Below are 20,448 nucleotides of genomic sequence, written 5' to 3'. Positions count from 1 at the left end.
TTGGGAGGCTGAGGCAGGAGAATCACTTGAACCCGAGAGGCGGAGGTTGCAGTGAGCCGAGATCATGCCACCTCACTCCAGCCTGGGCAACAAGAGTGAAACTCCGTCAAAAAAAAAAAAAAAAAAAAAAAAAAAAAAAAAAATTAGCCAGGCGTGGTGGTGCATGTCTATAATCCCAGCTACTCAGAAGGCTGAAGCATGAGAATTGCTTGAACCCAGGAGGCAGAAGTTGTGGTGAGCCAAGATCGAGATAGCGCCATTGCATGCCAGCCTGGGTAACAGAATGAGACTCTGTCTAAAAAAAAAAAAAAAAAATTAGTTGCTAGTATGTATCTCAATCTGAAAGACTATGAAACATTCTGGACAAACAGATGTTATTTCCTTCACAAATGAGACTATAAAAATTAATCGAGTTTTAAAAAATCATGGTTGCTGAGTCTAATTTGAAAGTATCATGCTTTCTCTAGAAGCAGCTATTTTGAGTGCCTTTTTTTTTTTCAAGGCGTGAGCCACTGCGCCCAGCCTTGAAGGTTTTTAAAAATTATTTATTATTGCCAGCCGGGCTCAGTGGCTCATGCCTCTAATCTCAGCAATCTGGGAGACCAAGGCAGGCAGATTGCTCGAGCCCAGGAGTTCAACACCAGTCTGGGCAACATGGCGAAACCCTATCTCTACAAAAAACACAAAAATTGGTGGTGCACACCTGTAGTCTCAGCTAATCGGAAGGCTGAGGCACGAAACTTGCTTGAACCCAGGAGGCAGAGGTTGCAGTGAACCGAAATCATGCCATTGCACTCCAGCCTGGGCAACACAGTGAGACTTGGTCTCAAAAGAAAAAAAAATGTATTACTACTGTTTTTTCAATTCCACTAAAGGTGGGTCAGGAGGGAAAATGCTCAAAATATAACAGAGGGATTCAAAGTAGAAATCAAAGAACCTCTGCCTGGAGTAAGGATGATGAGACATGGAGGTATGTCACTAAGGGAAGGCTAAAAATCCCCATGATTATGGCAGAAATCTGTCTTTCTAAAATGTCTTAGATTTTCCTGAGAGTAAGTGTGAATTTTACCAAGTGACCCACCTCTTAAAGCCCTTTCCAAAATTCCGTGTTTCCGCAGGCTTCAGAAACTTGGTAAAATTGCTTGGTTTGTAGCAAGGGACCAAACTGCCCAGAGCAAGAAGTTTGGCAAGACGCTTACCTAGGTGGCGCAGCTCTGCTATGAATAGGACCTGCTGGACAAGTGTAACATTCTCACCAGTGAAGGGCCAGTTACTATGAAAAAGGTGCTGACATTTGTTCTCAAATTGAAATTCATATAGTGAATAAATAAAAGATGCCAGAAATTACAAGAGCACCTGCTTTAGCATAACCCTCAATTCTATTATCTAAAATTAAGACATGAAACTATTTATGATTATGCATGTTAAGTGTTTTTTTTTTTTCTTGCTGAGTTTAAAAATAAAATCTCATCTGTTGAAATGTAAGCCCTTATCTGCCATTTGCCCCTTAAAAAGCAGGAGAACCTATCTTCTGCAGGTATGCCAGCCAATGTAGCACAATTTTAAAAATTAAGGGTTCATCTTTAACTAAAATTGATACTAAATCAATTATTCCATTGGTTGCTTTAAAATTGGATCAGGTGAAATTTTTTGAAATTATATTAGATAGTCTACAGCCATACCACCCTGAACATGCCCAATCTCGTCTGAAATTAGGTTGAATATTTTCACAAAGAGCCAGTATATCAAGTACTATCAGAACAGAACTCTTAGTTTGTAACAAAGGCAACACTGCCATCTATTGAAACGATATATCATTTTTCAGCTTTTCCCTTAGGTGGGACAGGAAAGCCTCAAGTTCAATGGACTCCCAAGCCTATTTTAAAAGCATACAGCGCAAAGGACAAAACTTGCATAATTTCACTTAAATGAGATAGCTTGAATAGTCAAATTCCTATAGACAGCAAGTAGAATAGTGGTTATTGGGGATGGGGAAGAGGGAAGCAATGAGTTAGCATTTGGTAGAGTGTTTCAGTTTAAGATGAAAAGGTTCTAGAGATGGACAGTAGTAATGGTTGTACAACAATGTGAATGTACTTAATGCAACTGAAATGTACACTTAAAAATGGTTAAAATGATAAATTTTATGTTATGTATATTTTACCGCAATAAAAGCAAAAAATGAAGGATATACCATAGCTGCCTTCGCTCTGAAAGTTAACCAGGGAAAGTGTCATATATATTTACATTAAATTTTGTTTGTTTGTTTTTTCTGGTCTCAGTACATTGCCCAGGCAATCTCAGTTCACTGCAACCTCCACCTCCCGGGTTCAAGTGATTCTCCAGCCTTGCCTCCTGAGTAGCTGGGATTACAGGCATGCGCCACCACACCCAGCTACTTTTTGTTTGTTTGTTTTTTGAGATGGAGTCTTGCTCTGTTGCCCAGGCTGGAGCGCAGTGGCAAAATCTTGGCTCACTGCAACCTCCATCTCCCGGATTCAAGCAATTCTCCTGCCTCAGCCTCCCGAGTAGCTGGGATTACATGCTCCCACCACCACGCCCAGCTAATTTTTGTGTTTTTAATAGAAATGGGGCTTCACCATGTTGGCCAGGCTGGTCTCGCACTCCTGACCTCAGGTGATCCACCCACCTCGGCCTCCCAAATTGCTGGGATTGCAGGCATGAGCCACTGTGCCCAGCCCTAATTTTGTATTTTTAGTAGAGATAAGGTTTCACCACGTTGGCCAGGTTGGTCTTGAACTTCTGACCTCAGTGATCCACCCGCCTCATCCTCCCAAAGTGCTGGGATTACAGGCCTGAGCCACCATGGCCGGCTAATTTTTAATTTATAATTAACACTAGCCACTTAATTATTAAGTTTGTCACTAAATATTTTTTAAAATATGGACTTTTTTCTCTTTTTCTTTTTCTTTTTTGAGACGGAGTCTCACTCTGTCACCGAGGCTGGAGTGCAGGGGCATGATCTTGACTCACTGCAACCTCCGCCTCCCGGGTTGAAGCGATTCTCCTGTCCTAGCCTCCCTAGTAGCTGAGATTACAGGCACGTGCCACCACGCCCAGGTAATTTTCATATTTTTAGTAGAGATGGTGTTTCACCGTGTTGGTCAGGTTGGTCTCAAATTCCTGACCTCAGGTGATCCACCCACCTTGGCCTCCCAAAGTGCTGGGATTACAGGCATGAGCCACCATACCCGGCCAAAATATGGCCTTTTAAAAAACTTAAATGGGACACCTTTATCCGTATACTTCATTTGTTTTTTCTAAAGTTAATGGGTAATATAATTACAGGATTCAAAAATTCAAAGCAATACAAAAAAATATGTACTGAAAAATCATATTCCTATCCATGTCCTAATCTACCCAGTTCTTCCTTGCCCTCAATAGGTAACCCTTTTCAAATGTTTGTTTTATTCCGCCAGAATTTCATTTTTCAAATATTGGCAAACATGAATATATTACTTTGTCTCTATCACAAAAGGTTGGTACACATGATTTTGCTTTTTTTGCTATTTTGCTCTTTTTGCTACACACTTTGCTTTCTTCCATAACAGTACAGATGGGTTCCTCATTCTTCTATTTAGAATTATTTGCACATTATGCAATTTGGTGGGTTCTCCAGAGTTTATTTAGTCCTGTTTCCTAATCTCCCAACCTGGGTTATTTTCAATCTTTTGTTGATAACTAAACAATGCTGCAAAAAATAACCTGCATATATATCACTTCTTATTAATACAGGCACTTACTGACAGGACTAAACAGGGCTCTGCGCATGACAGGTAGTAAGAGCACAAGGAATTCTATAGGACAGATTTCCAAGAGCAGAACTGCTGGATTAAATGGTAAGTCCATCTGTTGTATTGGTCGATAACTGCCAGATTCCCTTTGACAGGGGTTGTGCCATTTACTTTTATATTTTTGCCAAATGGAATCTCAGTGTAGTTTTAACTTGCTTTTTTTCCCACCTAAAGATTGAGCATCATTTCATACATTTCAAAAATGATTTTCTTTTTCTGTGACCATCCATCTGTTCTGCCCACTTTTCTACTGATTTATTTTTATCTTTTTCTAGGAGCTCTTTATATATTAGGAAGACTAGTCCGTCGTCTATGAGTGGCAAATCTTTTCCTCAAGCTTGTTTTGTTTTGACTTTGCTTATGGTGTTTATTTCATTGTGCAGACATTTTTTGTTTATATAATCTTTTAAATTTTTTTTTTTGAGACGGAGTCTCACTCTGTCGCCCAGGCTGGAGTGCAGTGGCCGGATCTCAGCTCACTGCAAGCTCCGCCTCCCGGGTTTACGCCATTCTCCTACCTCAGCCTACCGAGTAGCTGGGACTACAGGTGCCCGCCACCTCGCCCGGCTAGTTTTTTGTATTTTTTAGTAGAGATGGGGTTTCACCGTGTTAGCCAGGATGGTCTCGATCTCCTGACCTCGTGATCTGCCTGTCTCGGCCTCCCAAAGTGCTGGGATTACAAGCTTGAGCCACCGCGCCCGGCCTAAAAATTTTTTTATTTTTTTATTTTTGAGACAGAGTTTCGCTCTTGTTGCCCAGGCTGGAGTGCAATGGCATAATCTGGGCACACCGCAACCTCTACCTCCCAGGTTCAAGCGATTCTCCTGCTTCAGCCTCCTGAGTAGCTGGGATTACAGGCATGCACCACTATGCCTGGTTAATTTTGTATTTTTTAGTAGACACAGGGTTTCTCCATGTTGGTCAGGCTGGTCTCGAACTCTCGACCTCAGGTGTTCCACTAGCCTTGGCCTTCCGAAGTGCTGGGATTACAGGCAGGAGCCACAGTGCCTGGCCTTGTTTATATGATCTTATCAACCTTTTCTTCCATGGCTCCTAGATCTTAAGTCATAATAAAAAAAGGCTGTCCTACTCCTACAACAAAACAAATCCATTATCTTTTCTTCTTGAACTTACATGGTTTAATTTTTTAAATATTTAGATCTCAGGTTCATTTGGAGTTTATCCTGGTATATAATACTTGATCCAACTTTTTCAGTGGCTACCAGTTTTCCTAACGTTTACTAAAAAGTTCTTTACCTGAGTCTTTAATTATATTAAATATTTCCTAACACTTTCTTGTACCATCCCTACCCTCGGACTCCACCTGTCCTTCGAAGCGCAACTGAAATTCCACGTCTTTTCTGAAGATTGATATTTTCTCTTTATTTTATTTATTTATTTATTTTTTATTATTATTATTATTATTTGAGACAATATCCCTCTATTGCCCAGGCTGGAGTGCGATGGCATAATCTCGGCTCACTGCAACCTCCGCCTCTCGAGTTCAAGCGATTCTCCTGCCTCAGCTTCCCAAGTAGCTGGGACTACAGGTGCGTGCCACCATGCCCAGCTAATTTTTGTATTTTTCATAGAAAGGGGGTTTCACCATATTGGCCAGGCTGGTCTCAAACTCCTGACCTTATGATTCACCCACCTCGGACTTCCAAAGTGCTGGGATTACAGGCATAAGCCACCATACCTGGCCATTTTCTCTTTATTTTTAAAAATACTGACTGAATAAGCAATATGACACGTATAAATGTGAGAAAATAAAAAATTGGAAATTCAAATAAGAATACTATAAAAGAGTCCAGGTGCAGTGGTTCACACCTGTAATCCCAGCACTTTGGAAGGCTGAGGCGGGTGGATCACGAGGTCAGGAGTTCAAGACCACCCTGGCCAACATGGTAAAACCCTGTCTCTACTAAAAATACAAAAATTAGCTGGGCATGGTGGCGCATGCCTGTAATCCCTGCTACTCAGGAGGCTGAGGCAGGAGAATTGCTTGAACCGGGACCCAGGAGGCAGAGGTTGCAGCGAGCTGAGATCGTACCACTGCACTCCAGCCTGGACTACAGAGGGAGACTCTGTCTCAAAAAAAAAAAAAAAAAAAAAAAAAAAAAAAAAAACTATAAAAGAGGAAGATTAAAAATATTCAATTCTATTTGATTATCCTTAACAATGCTATTTATACTTACTTTCAAACCCCTAGAATGACAATGTTTACTAATTGCAGAACAAATGTAAGGCTTAAAACATTAAATGTTTGCAGTAACTGAAAAAAATACCAATAGCCTAAAATTCCATCAATAGAGGATCAAGTAAATAAACTGTAGTTCTAATACACAGGGAAATATTACACAGAAATTCGGAAGAGCGAGATCAATTCAGATGTACTGATCTGGAATCCTATCTGAGGGACTCTGTAAAGGGGGTCAAGGGAAAGGGACTGCTCTGTTTTATGGGGGGAAAATATTTATAAATGCATAGAAAACTCCTGGAAGAACAGAAAGTGTTAAGAGGTTGCCTCTCTCTGGAGCCTGGGACTTGGGGTGGGAGAAGACAGGTGAAGGAAAAGTCCATTTTATTTCTCATTTTACATCTTCTTAAAAACTATCACATATAACTTTTATACTTAGAAGAATAAACTTAAATTTAATGCTGAACACTAAGGGTTTAAATGGGTAGGCACATTTACATAAGCATTTTTTTTAAGGGCAGAGAGGAAAAAAGCATGAATCATACCCAGAAGTTACCTGAACAATGGTGAATCCGGATCTGAGAATAATATCTTGTATCTCCTCCTCTTTGTCAACAATATCTGGTTTGATAATGGCCAGAGTTTTTTCTACATATATCTGAGGTGGAGGCATTGATATCTCCATTATGGCTTTTCAGGGCACAAATTGCGAGTTTCTTAACAGTATCAACTGCAATGACACGCATTTCCCCCCCATCGCAAATTCAATGTAATTATGATTAAGAATAGCAATAGTAGGTACTTGATTTTATTAACTGATGAAGGTAGAAACTGCCATATTTTTCTATATACAGGGTCTCAATAATAGGATTGCTACTATGTCCAAATCGAGCCTCGGCTTTTCGTACACGCTGTCACCGAGGCGGAAAGGACTATGGGCTCACATGACCAGAGGCCAAGGGGCGACCGAAGGTATGGAACCAGCGACAGCCTCAGGCAGCAGAGGGCGGTGGGGCGGGTGGTGGTGGGGGCTCGAGGGGGCGGTGACTGGTGGGCAACCACACACCACTACAGCGGGGCGTGAGCAGCCTCGGTCGGCTGCCTCTGTGAAGCGACCCTGTCCCGCAGGGACCTCTCTGTGCATAGGGTCAGGCCTAATTGGAAAGCAGGGCCTCTGGGTCCGCGGGGACTTTCTGGATTGCACCTGCAAATTCTGAATTTGACTCTTAAGTACTCACCTCCGCGGCCGTCCTCGTACGCTACAACTTGTTGCTAGGAGACCTGAGGCCCTAGCGTGAGGACGGTGGCTGCAGAGGGCCAATCCCAGCAAGGAGCCTTGCAGCATCTGGCCAGTTCGTTTTAACCAAAGGGAACCAGCCAGTCATTTTTATTCTCCTTGTGAATCTTAGATCACTAGATGTTTTCTGACATTTTACTCATAACTTATGTCATCCTTCTGCCAGTCTGAAGAATGCTGCAATTATCCCTACTCTATAAATGATAAGAACCCCCCCCCATTCCTTTCCAGGTGGTAAATGTAAGAAGACCCATGTCAGATACCTTCATTTCGCTGGATGATGCTGTCCCCTCTATGCTCAGCTTATCTAGTCATTAAAAAGCAATATTCCGTTTGTGTAAAGACATTTATTTATAGAGTAAAAGGCTTAGTAAAATATCTAATCGAATTGTCTTTAAATCAAGCCTATGGAACAAAGATGTGGGCAACATTTATGGCATAAACCCAAACCTCAGCTTCCCCTTTTTTTCTTTATATTATGTCCACATGCATCTTTGACTCGTTGGTTGTGAGTTAAGGCATTATTCTTATTTGAAAAGAAAGTAGGGACATGGCAAAGAAGTCCCAGGATCCTCTGTAGGTCAGAGTTCGGGGAGAGGTTGAAACTCTAGAAAAAGTCAGGATAGCAGCTGCAGGTTAGAAAACAGGTTTTCCATCATCCACTGGATTGGCTGGTTCCCCTTCCAGACTACTTGAGCCTTTTCTTTTGTCTAACCAAATATTCAGTACCTAAAGGGTTAAGGAACACATAGCAAGCTATTATGAACCCTAAACGCTGAAGTATTGCAAGTTTTTTTTTTTTTGGCAAATAGACTCAACTATACTTTTTTCTTTAAAAGTATGATGCTACCCAGAAAAGAAACCCACAAATGTCTTCTAGCTACTATATCTTATCCCCTAAAGATGGGAAAGTGTGAACATACATTAATATCAACAGATGAAGCAACCAAAAAATACACAGTGACTCCAGCCTCTTTGAAGTTTAGCCCTTGACTTGAGGCTCTGGAAGCGGAAATTCCCATTACTTGTCTATCCTCAGCTCTCTTGAGAGCTCTTCACTGCTGCCTGCATTCCTAGACGACTTCACTATCAAAGCTGGACTTACTGTGAGGCTCAGGGTTTTCCAAACCAGCTGGCACATTATCAATCCTTCAGGGCCTTAATCACCTTTAAAAGTAAACTCTGAGAACACAAAGTCACCTCAAAATCACCTTTATTCTCATAGAATCTTGATCTGAAATCAAGATTCCAGAGGCTACAGATCTCTACATACACTACCTGAATCTGCTCCAGGACTTCTTGCCGCATTTCCACAGCCATATGGTATACGTGATGATCAGAGTCATTGTACATTACAGCATTTTGGAACATCAGCATCAGGTCTCGCTGGAATTGGGCCATGGTGCGAATCCGACCTTTAGAGAGATTTCTCTTCAGGCTAGTTAAGTCCATGGGTCTGCAGGTGACCAAGAAAAAATAAAGAAAATCAAACCTCTGTGTGGAACATGATAACCTAACATGTTCTCTTGAAGAACTAACCAGTTCTTAATGAAAACAGTAACAAAGATAACAACCCTCATCAGATAATAAAATAGCAACAGCAGTTAATATTTGCCTGTTTACAATAGGCCAAACACTGTATTTCTATACTAACTCAATCCTCTCAATAAACCTGTAAGGTAGGTATCATTAATATCTCCTTTTTTTTTTTTTTTTAAGTCAGAGTTGCACTCTTGTTGCACTTTTTTTTAAAGTCGGAGTTTCACTCTGGTTGCTCCATTGCAATGGAGCAATCTCAGCTCACTGCAACCTCTGCCTCCCAGGTTCAAGCTATTCCCCTGCCTCAGCCTCCAGAATAACTGGGATTACAGGTGTGCGCCACCATGCCCAGCTAATTCTTGGTTTTTTCGTTGTTGTTGTTGCTTTTTTTTGAGACGGAGTCTCGCTCTCTCTCCCAGGCTGGAGTGCAGTGGCACGATCTCAGCTCACTGTAAGCTCTGCCTCCCGGGTTCATGCCATTCTCCTGCCTCAGCCTCCAAAGTAGCTGGGACTACAGGCGCCCACCACCACGCCCGGCTAATTTTTTGTATTTTTAGTAGAGATGGGATTTCACCATGGTCTCAATCTCCTGACCTCGTGATCCGCCCACCTAGACCTCCCAAAGTGCTGGGATTACAAGTGTGAGCCACCACGCCCGGCCATAATATTTGTATTTTTAGTAGAGACAGGGTTTCACCATGTTGGTCAGGCTAGTCTCGAACTCCTGACCTCAGGTGATCCACCTTCCTTGGCCTCCCAAAGTGCTGGGATTACCCCAAAGCATGAACCACCGCCCCTGGCCTTATTATCTCCATTTGACAGATGAAGAAATTGAAATCTAAAGAGGTTAAGTACTCACTGAAAGGCACACAGCCTAAATTCCAATTCAGAGGCAGCCCGACTCCAGAGCCCACAGGTCAAGCCACTATACGATCAGAGGAGCAGTGCTGGCCCCAGGTACCAAAGTTGTAAACAGCACCAATGAAAAGTTTATCACACAGTAGTTATTTGCTGTTTACAATGTACAGTCATATATTATTTAATCTACTTCTCTTACTGCACAAATAAAAAGCTAAGAATAATTTTTTCTCCTTTCATGGAGATGAAAAAAGGATCAAGTGAATATTAAAACAATATTAATGAAACACAGAAAGTAGATATATAAGAGAAGGCACAGCAGTGTAGAAAGAAGACTGAACTGCAGGTAAGAATCTGGGGCTTAGTTCTAGCTCTGCTATTAACTGTTGGTTGATCACGAGCAAGTCATGACCAAGCACCTCTGAGCTTTAGTTTCCTCATACCTAAAGAAGTTTATCTCTGCTGTTTGAATGATGGTATCATTCTGTCTCTGCTGTTTGAATGATGGTATCCCCTCTGGAATTCATATTGAAACTTAATCCCAAGTGCAACAGTATTAAGAGGTGGGGCCTCTGGGAGGTAATTAACTCATGAGTACTCTGCCTTCATGAATGGGATTAGCATCCTTATAAAAGGGCTCCATATCGAAGAGAGTGCCCTCTTACCCTTCTGTCCCTTCTGCCATGTGAGGATACAGTGTTCGTCCCCTCTGCAGAATACAACAACAAGGCATCACCTTAGAAGCAGAGAGTAACCCACCTCACACACCAAAACTACCAGTGCCTTGATCTTGGACTTCCCAGACTCCAGAACCAAAACAAAGAGAAATAGGTTTCTATTTTTTATAAATTATCCAGCCTGTGGTATTGTACTATAGCAGCACAGACAAGTGACTCTCCAAAGGTCCTATCATGAACTTTTACACTCTATTACCATACAGGTTTATGACAGCATTTTAGATGACCTATGCTATAAAAATCCAAAATAGGCCAAGCATGGTGGCTCACACCTGTAATCCCAGCACTTTGGGAGACAGAGGCAGGAGGATCATGAGGTTAAGAGATTGAGACCATCCTGGCCAACATGGTGAAACCCCATCTCTACTAAAAATACAAAAATTAGCTGGGCGTGGTAGCGCATGCCTGTAGTTCCAGCTACTTGGGAGGTTGAGGCAGGAGAATTGCTTGAACTCGGGAGGCAGAGGTTGCAGTAAGCCAAGATCTCATCATTGCACTCCAGTCTGGTGACAGAGCAAGACTCTGTCTCAAAAGAAAATAAAAAATGCAAAATAGGCTGGGATTACCTGCCTATAATCCCAGCATTTTGGAAGGCCAAGGTGGAAGGATCATTTGAGACTAGGAATTTAAGACCAACCTGGGCAATATAGTGAGACCCCATATCTACAAAAAATTAAAAAATTCCTCCTTAGTGACATTCTGAAGAAAAATAATAACATTTCAAACAAAGAAAAAATTTTATTACAATAAAAAAATCAGGCCAGGCACAGTGGCTCACACCTGTAATCCCAGCACTTTGGGAGGCTGAGGTGGGTGAATTGCATGAGCCCAGGAGTCTGAGACAAGCCTGGGCACCATGGTAAAACTCTATGTCTACAAAAAAATACAAAAATTAGCTGAGCATGGTGGCACACACCTCTAGACCCAGCTATTAGGGAGGCTGAGGTGGAAGGATTGCTTGAGCCTGGGCAGTTGAGGCTAAGTTATCCATGAAATGTGCCACTGCACTCCAGCCTGAGCGACAGAGTGAGACCTGTCTCAAAAAATAATAAGTAAAAATTTAAAAAATAATAAATTTTAAAATTAGCTAAGTGCAGTAGCACATGCCTGTAGTCCCAGCTATTCAGGAGACTGAAGTGGGAAGATTGCTTGAGCCCAGGAAGTCAAGGCTGCAGTGAGCCATGATTGCACCACTGCACTTCAGCAACAGAGACCCTGTCTCAATTTTTTAAATTTATTTATTTTGAGACGGAGTCTCGCTTTGTTGCCCAGGCTGGAGTGCAGTGGCATGATCTCGGTTCACTGCAAACTCTGCCTCCCAGGTTCACACTATTCTCCTGCCTCAGCCTCCCAAGTAGCTGGGACTACAGTCACCTACCACCACACCCGGCTAATTTTTTTTTTTTTTTGTATTTTTTAGTGGAGATGGGGTTTCACCATGTTAGCCAGGATGGTCTCGATCTCCTGACCTCGTGATCTGCCCACCTCAGCCTCCCAAAGTGCTGGGATTACAGGCGTGAGCCACCATGCCTGGCAAAAAAAAAAAAAAAAAAAAAAAAAAAAAAAAGTTAAATAAAAAATAAAAATAAAATCCCAAAATACTGAGAGGTGAAGCCAGCTGGCCTTCTGGGTCAGGTGGGGACTTGGAGAACTTTTCTGTCTAGCTAAAGGACTGTAAACACACCAATCAGTGTTCTGTGTCTAGCTGAAGGTTTGTAAATGCACCAATCAGCACTCTGTAAAAACGCACCAATCGGTGCTCTGTATCTAGCTAAAGGTTTGTAAATGCACCAATCAGCACTCTGTAAAAACGGACCAATCAGCACTCTGTAAAATGGACCAATCAGCACTCTGTTAAAATGGACCAATCAGTAGGATGTGGGCAGGGCCAAATGAGGGAATAAAAGCTGGCCGCCCGCGCCAGCTCTTTCAACCTGGTAGGGTCCCCTTCCATGGTGGGAAACTTTTGTTCTTTAACTCTTTGCATTAATTCTTGCCACTGCTCACTCTTTGGGTCCGCACTGTCTTTATGAGCTGTAACACTCACCGTGAAGATCTGCAGCTTGGCTCCTGAAGCCAGCCAGACCATGAACCCACTAGGAGGAACAAACAACTCCAGATGTGCCACCTTTAAGAGCTTTAACACTCACTGTGAAGGTCTGTGGCTTCACTCCTGAAGTCACCAAGACCACGAACCCACTGGGAGGAAGAAACTCTGGACACATCTGAACATCTGAAGGAACAAACTCCAGACACACCATCTTTAAGAACTGTAACACCGTGAGGGTCTGTGGCTTCATTCTTGAAGTCAGCGAGGCCAAGAACCCACCAGAAGGAACCAATTCCGGACACAGTACTACAGTCAACCAATGTGCATAACTTCCATTTGGATTGACATCTGTGCCTTAGTATACCTATAACTAACTAACTGAATAAATACAGAGTTCCTTTTAAAGTTTGGCTCCAAAAGAATAATGTCAGAAACAACCAAAGGCTAATTTAAGATTTGAGCTAATTTAAGATTTGAGCTAATTTAATTAATGAGCAGGCTGGGCACCAAGGCTCACACCTGTAATCCCAGCACTTTGGAAGCCCTAGGCAGGCAGAATGCTTGAGCTCAGGAATTCAAGACCAGTCTGGGCAACATGGCAAAGTTCCGTTTCTACAAAAAATACAAATATTAGCGGGACCTGGTGGCTCATGCTTATAGTTTTAGCTACTTGGGAGGCTGAGGCTGGAGAATCGCTTGAGCCTGGGAAGCGGATGTTGCAGTGAGCCAAGACTGTACCACTGCACTCCAGCTTGGCAACAGAGTGAGACCCTGTTAAAATATATATATAGAGAGAGAGAGAGAGAGAGAGAGAATGGATCATGTTACTTAAAAGTGAATAGTACAAAATAAAAAGCCTGTATCATCCTTTTGTTTCCTGCATTCCTTCTTAAATGAAGATATGATACTGAGCTCATCATAACTTCATAAACTTGTTTGGCTATGAAACGTATCTTGAGTTTGTAAGTAATAAAAATAACAGATGGGAAATAAAAAATGAAAACGCAGATATAAAAGCAACCAACCTTTCTTTACCCTTTTATCACTGACCTTTTTACCACATCATTGTACCCTGGGGCCTGCCTTTCTGACACAGGCTTCAGAAATGGACTGCTGAACCTGTTAAGGGACAAACCCAGAGAGGGTAAAGAAACCCTAGCAAGGCATTGTAAACGAGAAGAGTAGCTCAGTTCTTAGTACACTTCCTTTAGGAGAATGCAGACTATGATCACCATTCGGAAAAAATCTATTTGTTCCCCCTTGCCAGAGAGTTAAAAAAAAAAAAAACTATAAAATATATATTATTACAATATATTGATCTAGGGCTCAGAAATTTGTTCAGAGTTCCCGAGGCACTGTCTCTGTGAAAAAAGAGAATCCACCAGATTGAAAAGAATATGCATTTTAAATATAAATGTTATGTAATAGGAGCCACTTTCTAGAGGCAATTCAAATGGCACAGCAACTATTTCCTGTACAGACTTGTGAAAGCAGCTGTGGGTACTTTGGGATAAATCAGGCTTAGATACAGAATCTGCCTTTCAACTATGGCTCATTTGAGGGATGAACATATCTCCTTTTATGCTTAAACCCCAATATGTATTACTACTTCAGTTCTGAACATAATCCTATTACCACTTTGGAGACCTACCTGTGACTGGCAATCATCTTCCAGACTGGCAGGAGAGTCTTCTTAAATAGCAAATGATCCTGAACTGGGTCATCCTGGCTTAGATCAGGCCTATGGGGATAAAATATGAAGAAAAGAGACAGTAACGTCACAAATAATATTCTGTCTCCCCCAGGTGGGTAATGAGGTTTTCTTAAGACATGCTCCTAATTAATACCTGAAGCTTTTTATCTCCCCTTAAGTTATCTGGCCAAGCAGAGTTAGTTATTAATATCTATTGCTTTCTCTTTTAATTTTTTAATTTTATTTTTCTGAGACAGAGTCTTGCTCTGTTGCCCAGGCTGGAGTGCAGTGGCATGATCTCAGCTCACTGCAACCTCTGCCTCCCGGGTTCAAGCAATTCTCCTGCCTCAGCCTCCCAAGTAGCTGGGACTAAAAGTGCAACTAATTTTCATATTTTCCATAGAGTCAGGGTTTTGCCATGTTGGCCAGGCTGGGCTCAAACTCCTGGCCTCAAGTGATCCATCTGCCTCAGCCTCCCAAAGTGCCGGGATTACAGGCATGAACCACCATGCCCAGCCAATTTTTTTTTTTTTTTGAGACAGGGTCTTGCTCTGTTGCCCAGGCTGAAGTGCAGTAGTGTGATCATGGCTCACTGCAGCCTCAACCTGCTGGGTTCAAGCGATCCTCCTGCCTCAGCCTCCCAAGTAGCTAGGACTCCAGGCACATGCCACCACACCCTGCAACTAATTTCTGTATTTGTTGTAGAGACAAAGTCCTACTATGTTGCCCAGGCTGGATATCTACTGCTTTCTAATAAAGATTTCATATTTAATCTAAATTCTAAGGTAAGAATGTGGAATTTACCATCCAAGACTGTGAACTGCCATAAGATAAAATGTCTCAGATTGGGCCCAGTGCAGTGGCTCATACCTGTAATCCCAGCACTTTGGGAGGCCAAGGTGGGCGGATCATGAGGTCAGGAGATTGAGACCATCCTGGCTAACATGGTGAAACCCCATTTCTACTAAAAATACAAAGAAAACTTAACCGGGCATGGTGGCGGGTGCCTGTAGTCCTAGCTACTTGGGAGGCTAAGGCAGGAGAATGGCGTGAACCCAGGAGGTGGAGCTTGCAGTGAGCCAAGATCGCGCCACTGCACTCTAGCCTGGGTGACAGAGTGAGACTCTGTCTCAAAAAAAAAAAAAAAAAAGTCTCAGATTGTAGATTTCCTGCTGTTTGTACAGTCACAATATGTCATCTTAGCACGCTATTGCTCATACTTAAGGAGTTATAGAAAAGCAAATGAAGGCATTCCTCACCAATCTACATTTTAAACGGTATCCTATTTGTGTACCAAAAATTGAAATCTAGGCTGGGCACAGTGGCTCAGGCCTATAAACCCAGCACTTTGGGAGGCTGAGGTGGGACTACTTGAAGCCAGGAGTTCAAGACCCAGCCTGGGCAACAAAGCAAGACCCTGTCTCTATGAGAAAAAAAAAAGAAATCTGCTGTTTAAAAAAAAATTATATATATATATATGCCTGGTTCAGCTGTATATCTTAGACAAAAAAACGCTAGAATAATTACTAGTTTTGCCTTATCAGAGACAACTAGGTGGATCTGAAATACACTGAAGAAAAAAAAAAAACAGTCCCCCCCCCCCCCCCCCCCCCCCCCCCCCCCCCCCCCCCCCCCCCCCCCCCCCCCCCCCCCCCCCCCCCCCCCCCCCCCCCCCCCCCCCCCCCCCCCCCCCCCCCCCCCCCCCCCCCCCCCCCCCCCCCCCCCCCCCCCCCCCCCCCCCCCCCCCCCCCCCCCCCCCCCCCCCCCCCCCCCCCCCCCCCCCCCCCCCCCCCCCCCCCCCCCCCCCCCCCCCCCCCCCCCCCCCCCCCCCCCCCCCCCCCCCCCCCCCCCCCCCCCCCCCCCCCCCCCCCCCCCCCCCCCCCCCCCCCCCCCCCCCCCCCCCCCCCCCCCCCCCCCCCCCCCCCCCCCCCCCCCCCCCCCCCCCCCCCCCCCCCCCCCCCCCCCCCCCCCCCCCCCCCCCCCCCCCCCCCCCCCCCCCCCCCCCCCCCCCCCCCCCTCATACTATATTCTCTCAACAGATGGATCTGACACAGGCCGGAAAAAGAACAATTTATTTATTACCATAACAAAAATAACTTTGCTGGGCATAGTGGCTCATGCCTATAATCTCAGCACTTTGAAAGGCTGAGGCAAGAGAATCACTTGAGGCCAGGAGTCACAGATAAAAACAACTTTGTTTTTCTGCTTTAAAATGTAATTCACTTCATGCCAGATGCAGTGGTTCATTCTTATAATCCCAGGATTTTGGGAGGCCTAGGTAGGGGATCGCTTGAGTCCAGGAGTACAAGACCAGTCTGGGCAATATGACGAAACCCCGTCTCTAACAAAAATACAAAAAAAATCAGCTGGGTGTGGTGGTGCACACCTGTGTTCCCAGCTATTCATGAGGCTGAGGTGAGATCACCTGAGCCCAGAAGGCGTAGGCTGAAGTGAGCCAAGATCACACCATTGCACTCTAACTTGGGCAACAGAGTGAGATCCTACCTCAAAAAAAAAAAAAAAAAAAAAATTAATTTTTCTTTGGTTTCCTGTTAAAAAGAACAGCCCCCCATTAAGATTTGAAAATGTGTTCTTTAGTCCTATAATTATCTATACAAAGATGAGACAATTATATAAACCAGAGTGTCCAATCTTTTGGCTTCCCTGGGCTACACTGGAAGAAGAAGAATTGTCTTGGACCACACCTAAAATACACTAACAATAGCTGATGAGCTGGAAAAGAAAAGAAAAGAAAAAAAAAGTCAATGCATAAATCTCATAATGTTTTAAGAATTTGTGTTTGGCCCTATTCAAAGCTGTCCTGGGCTGCAGGCTAGGGATTAGACAAGCTTGACATAAACAATCCCCTGGCCGGGCGCGGTGGCTCAAGCCTGTAATCCCAGCACTTTGGGAGGCTGAGAAGGGCGGATCACGAGGTCAGGAGATCGAGACCATCCTGGCTAACACGGTGAAACCCCGTCTCTACTAAAAAATACAAAAAACTAGCCGGGCGAGGTGGCGGGCGCCTGTAGTCCCAGCTACTCGGGAGGCTGAGGCAGGAGAATGGCGTAAACCCGGGAGGCGGAGCTTGCAGTGAGCTGAGATCCGGCCACTGCACTCCAGCCTGGGCGACAAAGCGAGACTCCGTCTCAAAAAAAAAAAAAAAAAAAAAAAAAAAAACAATCCCCTAAGAGACGTGAAAAAGAAACAAAGATCACAAACTTCAAAATAATTTTTTTATTTTCTTTTTTTTTTTTGAGACGGAGTCTTGCTCTGTTGCCCAGGCTGGAGTGCAGTGGCGCGATCTCGCCTCACTGCAAGCTCCGCCTCCCAGGTTCACACCATCCTCCTGCCTCAGCCTCCCAAGTAGCTGGGACTACAGGCGCCCACCACCATGCACAGCTAATTTTTTGTATTTTTAGTAGAGATGGGGTTTCACCATGTTAGCCAATATGGTCTTGATCTCCTGACCTCGTGATCCACCCGCCTCGGCCTCCCAAAGTGCTAGGATTACAGGCTTGAGCCACCGTGCCCGGCCTTCTTTTTTTTCTTGTTTTGTTTTATGAGACAGGGTCTTGCTCTGTCACCCAGGCTGTGTAGTGACATGATCATAGCTCACTGTAACCATCACTTCCCAAGTTCAAGCAATCCTCCTGCCTTGGCCTCCTGTGTAGCTGGGACTACAGGTGCATGCCCCTACACCCAGTAAATTTTGTTTATTTTTTGTAAAGATGAGGTTTCACCATGTTGCCCAGGCTAGTCTCAAAATCCTGAGCTCAAGCAATCCTCCTGTATCAGCCTCCCAAAGTGCTGAGATTACAGGTGTGAGCCACTGTGCCTGGCCTAATTTTTTCTTTAAAAAAAATTTTTTTAAAGCCTCTCCCTTGTCTCCTACATCAAAATAATTTTCCATTTCAAGTTCATAAAAGCTATTTTAATATTTTTAAAAAGAGGTATAGCTTGGGCCAGGCACAGTGGCTCATGCCTGTAATGCCAACACTTTAGGAGGCTGAGGTAGGAGGATCACTTGAAACCAGGAGTTCAAGACAAGCCTGTGCAATATAGCAAGGCTGGCCCTGTCTCTACAAAAAATAAAAAATCGGCCGGGCGCGGTGGCTCAAGCCTGTAATCCCAGCACTTTGGGAGGCTAAGAAGGGCGGATCACGAGGTCAGGAGATCGAGACCATCCTGGCTAACACGGTGAAACCCCGTCTCTACTAAAAAATACAAAAAACTAGCCGGGCGAGGTGGCGGGCGCCTGTAGTCCCAGCTACTCGGGAGGCTGAGGCAGGAGAATGGCATAAACCCAGGAGGCGGAGCTTGCAGTGAGCTGAGATCCGGCCACTGCACTCCAGCCTGGGCGACAGAGTGAGACTCCATCTCAAAAAAATAATAATAATAATAAAATAAAATAAAATAAAATAAAATAAAATAAAATAAAAAATAAAAAATCAGCTGGGTGTGGTGGCCCATGCCCGTATTCCCAGCTACTTGGAAGCCTGAGGTAGGAGGATCCCTTGAGTTCGGGAAGTCAAGCTGCAGTGAGTCATGATCGTGCCCATTGCACTCCAGCCTGGGTGATGGAGCTAGACCCTGTCTCTATTAAAGAAAAAAAGCGGCCGGGCACGGTGGCTCAAGCCTGTAATCCCAGCACTTTGGGAGGCCGAGACGGGCGGATCACGAGGTCAGGAGATCGAGACCATCCTGGCTAACACGGTGAAACCCTGTCTCTACTAAAAAAATACAAAAAACTAGCCAGGCGAGGTGGCAGGCGCCTGTAGTCCCAGCTACTTGGGATGCTGAGGCAGGAGAATGGCGTGAACCCAGGAGGCGGAGCTTGCAGTGAGCTGAGATCCGGCCACTGCACTCCAGCCTGGGCGACAGAGCGAGACTCCGTCTCAAAAAAAAGAAAAAAAGCATCATAGTTTGTATATTAGGCATAGTTTGTACAACATTAGCTCCATCACCCAGGCTGGAGTGATACAGATTAGGCTAGAGTACAGTGGCACAATCATGGCTCACTGCAGCCTTGACCTCCTGGGCTCAAGCGATCCTCCCACCTCAGCTTCCAGAGTAGCTGAGACTATAGGCAAGTGACACCATACCTGGCTAATTTTTTTTAAATTTTTATTTTGTAGAGGCAGGGTCTCCCTATGTTGCCCAGGCTGGTCTCAAAGTCCTGGGATCAAGAGATCCTCCTGCCTTGGCCTCCCAAAGTGCTGGAATTACAGGTGTGAGCCACCACACCTTGCCTTGAAAGACAGTCCTAATATTGATGAAACAGATTTGTTTTTTAACAGGAGAGCATATAGACTTCTATTTATGTGATGTTAAAAATTATACTTAATTAATTATATTTTTGTGTTTTCCAACTGTAATTTTCTTTAACTTATAAAAGTAATCCATTTCATGATTCAAATATGCATAAACAGAAGTATGAATCTTAACAAATTTGTATGAAAGTCTAGGCTTACAGCTTTGTGGAGGTAGCGTGGCTGAAAAGTGTATCCACCAAGGGAGTCTCCTTAATGTTAAAGGCGTCATCACACTCGCCTGAAGGGGGCTGGTCTTCCGTCTCTGACATGTATACTTCACCCTGGTTCTCCCTTTTGGATTCTTGCTGAGCCTCCCCCTAGGAATGCCAGGAAACAGGAAACTTTAGAAGGAGATTTACTTTCTGCACAGTAATTTTTAAATGAAGGCTGCCCGTAAGGTGAGAAGAGGTCAATTATATAAAGCTGCAAAAGAAATTAAAGAAAGCTGACTTAACTAGACCTAAGTCAATGAGTTCTTGGTAACAGTCTTGCTGGAGGACTTTGACTCTGTGCCACTCACCTCCACCAAAATGGAAAAGCATTATTTGCCCAATTCTCATTGGATTCTTTAAAAACCATCATGATCACCTGTGGCCCTGGAGTTAACTACTCTAGCTGGCCAGATAATTTTTTTTTTTTTTTTTGAGACAGGGTCTCACTCTGTTGCCCAGGCTGGAGTGCAGTGGCATCATCATGGCTCACTGCAGCCTTGAACTCCTGCGCTCCCCCTGAGACTCCCAAGTAGCTGGAACTACAGGTACATGCCACCATACCTGGCTAATTTGTTTTTTGTGTTTTTGTAGAGATGGTGTCTCCCTGTATTGCCCAGACTGGTCTCAAACTCCTGACTCAAGAGATTCTCCTGCCTCAGCCTCCCAAAGCACTGAGATTACAGGCATGAGCCACTGCACCCTGCCTGCCAGATAATAATGATGATGGTATTC

At 44.0% G+C, this 20,448-nt stretch overlaps 2 protein-coding genes across 9 annotated transcripts in view; both read right to left on the bottom strand.

Annotated features, from left to right (window-relative positions):
• NME5 (NME/NM23 family member 5) overlaps positions 1-7,302 on the bottom strand; it is a 49,979-nt gene extending 42,677 nt beyond the window's left edge. For 3 of the 4 annotated variants that reach the window (XR_007726819.1, XM_050795616.1, XM_050795617.1), the window contains exon 1: positions 6,572-6,744. Coding sequence is in view for 3 of the 4 variants with exons in the window: in XM_050795616.1 (XP_050651573.1) it covers positions 6,572-6,700 (129 nt within the window). In the remaining variant the exon portion in view is untranslated. Of the gene's footprint in view, positions 1-6,571; positions 6,746-7,253 lie in introns of those variants that run through there. The other variant, XM_050795615.1, reaches the window with a different exon arrangement.
• Positions 7,303-7,643: 341 nt separating this feature from the next.
• BRD8 (bromodomain containing 8) overlaps positions 7,644-20,448 on the bottom strand; it is a 41,494-nt gene continuing 28,689 nt past the window's right edge. For 4 of the 5 annotated variants that reach the window (XM_050795576.1, XM_050795578.1, XM_050795579.1 and 1 more), the window contains 4 exons: positions 19,664-19,821; positions 14,148-14,237; positions 13,547-13,615; positions 8,441-8,768 (listed from right to left, as the gene is read on the bottom strand). In XM_050795576.1, the coding sequence (XP_050651533.1) occupies positions 8,456-8,768; positions 13,547-13,615; positions 14,148-14,237; positions 19,664-19,821 (630 nt within the window). In that variant the 3' untranslated portion in view covers positions 8,441-8,455. Of the gene's footprint in view, positions 8,042-8,440; positions 8,769-13,546; positions 13,616-14,147; positions 14,238-19,663; positions 19,822-20,448 lie in introns of those variants that run through there. The other variant, XM_050795577.1, reaches the window with a different exon arrangement.

Source organism: Macaca thibetana, chromosome 6 (genome assembly GCF_024542745.1).
Source record: "Macaca thibetana thibetana isolate TM-01 chromosome 6, ASM2454274v1, whole genome shotgun sequence".
In the NCBI taxonomy this organism is placed as follows: domain Eukaryota; kingdom Metazoa; phylum Chordata; class Mammalia; order Primates; family Cercopithecidae; genus Macaca; species Macaca thibetana.
Note: the sequence above shows the minus strand (reverse complement) of the source record. Positions and strands in the feature narration are given on the sequence as shown.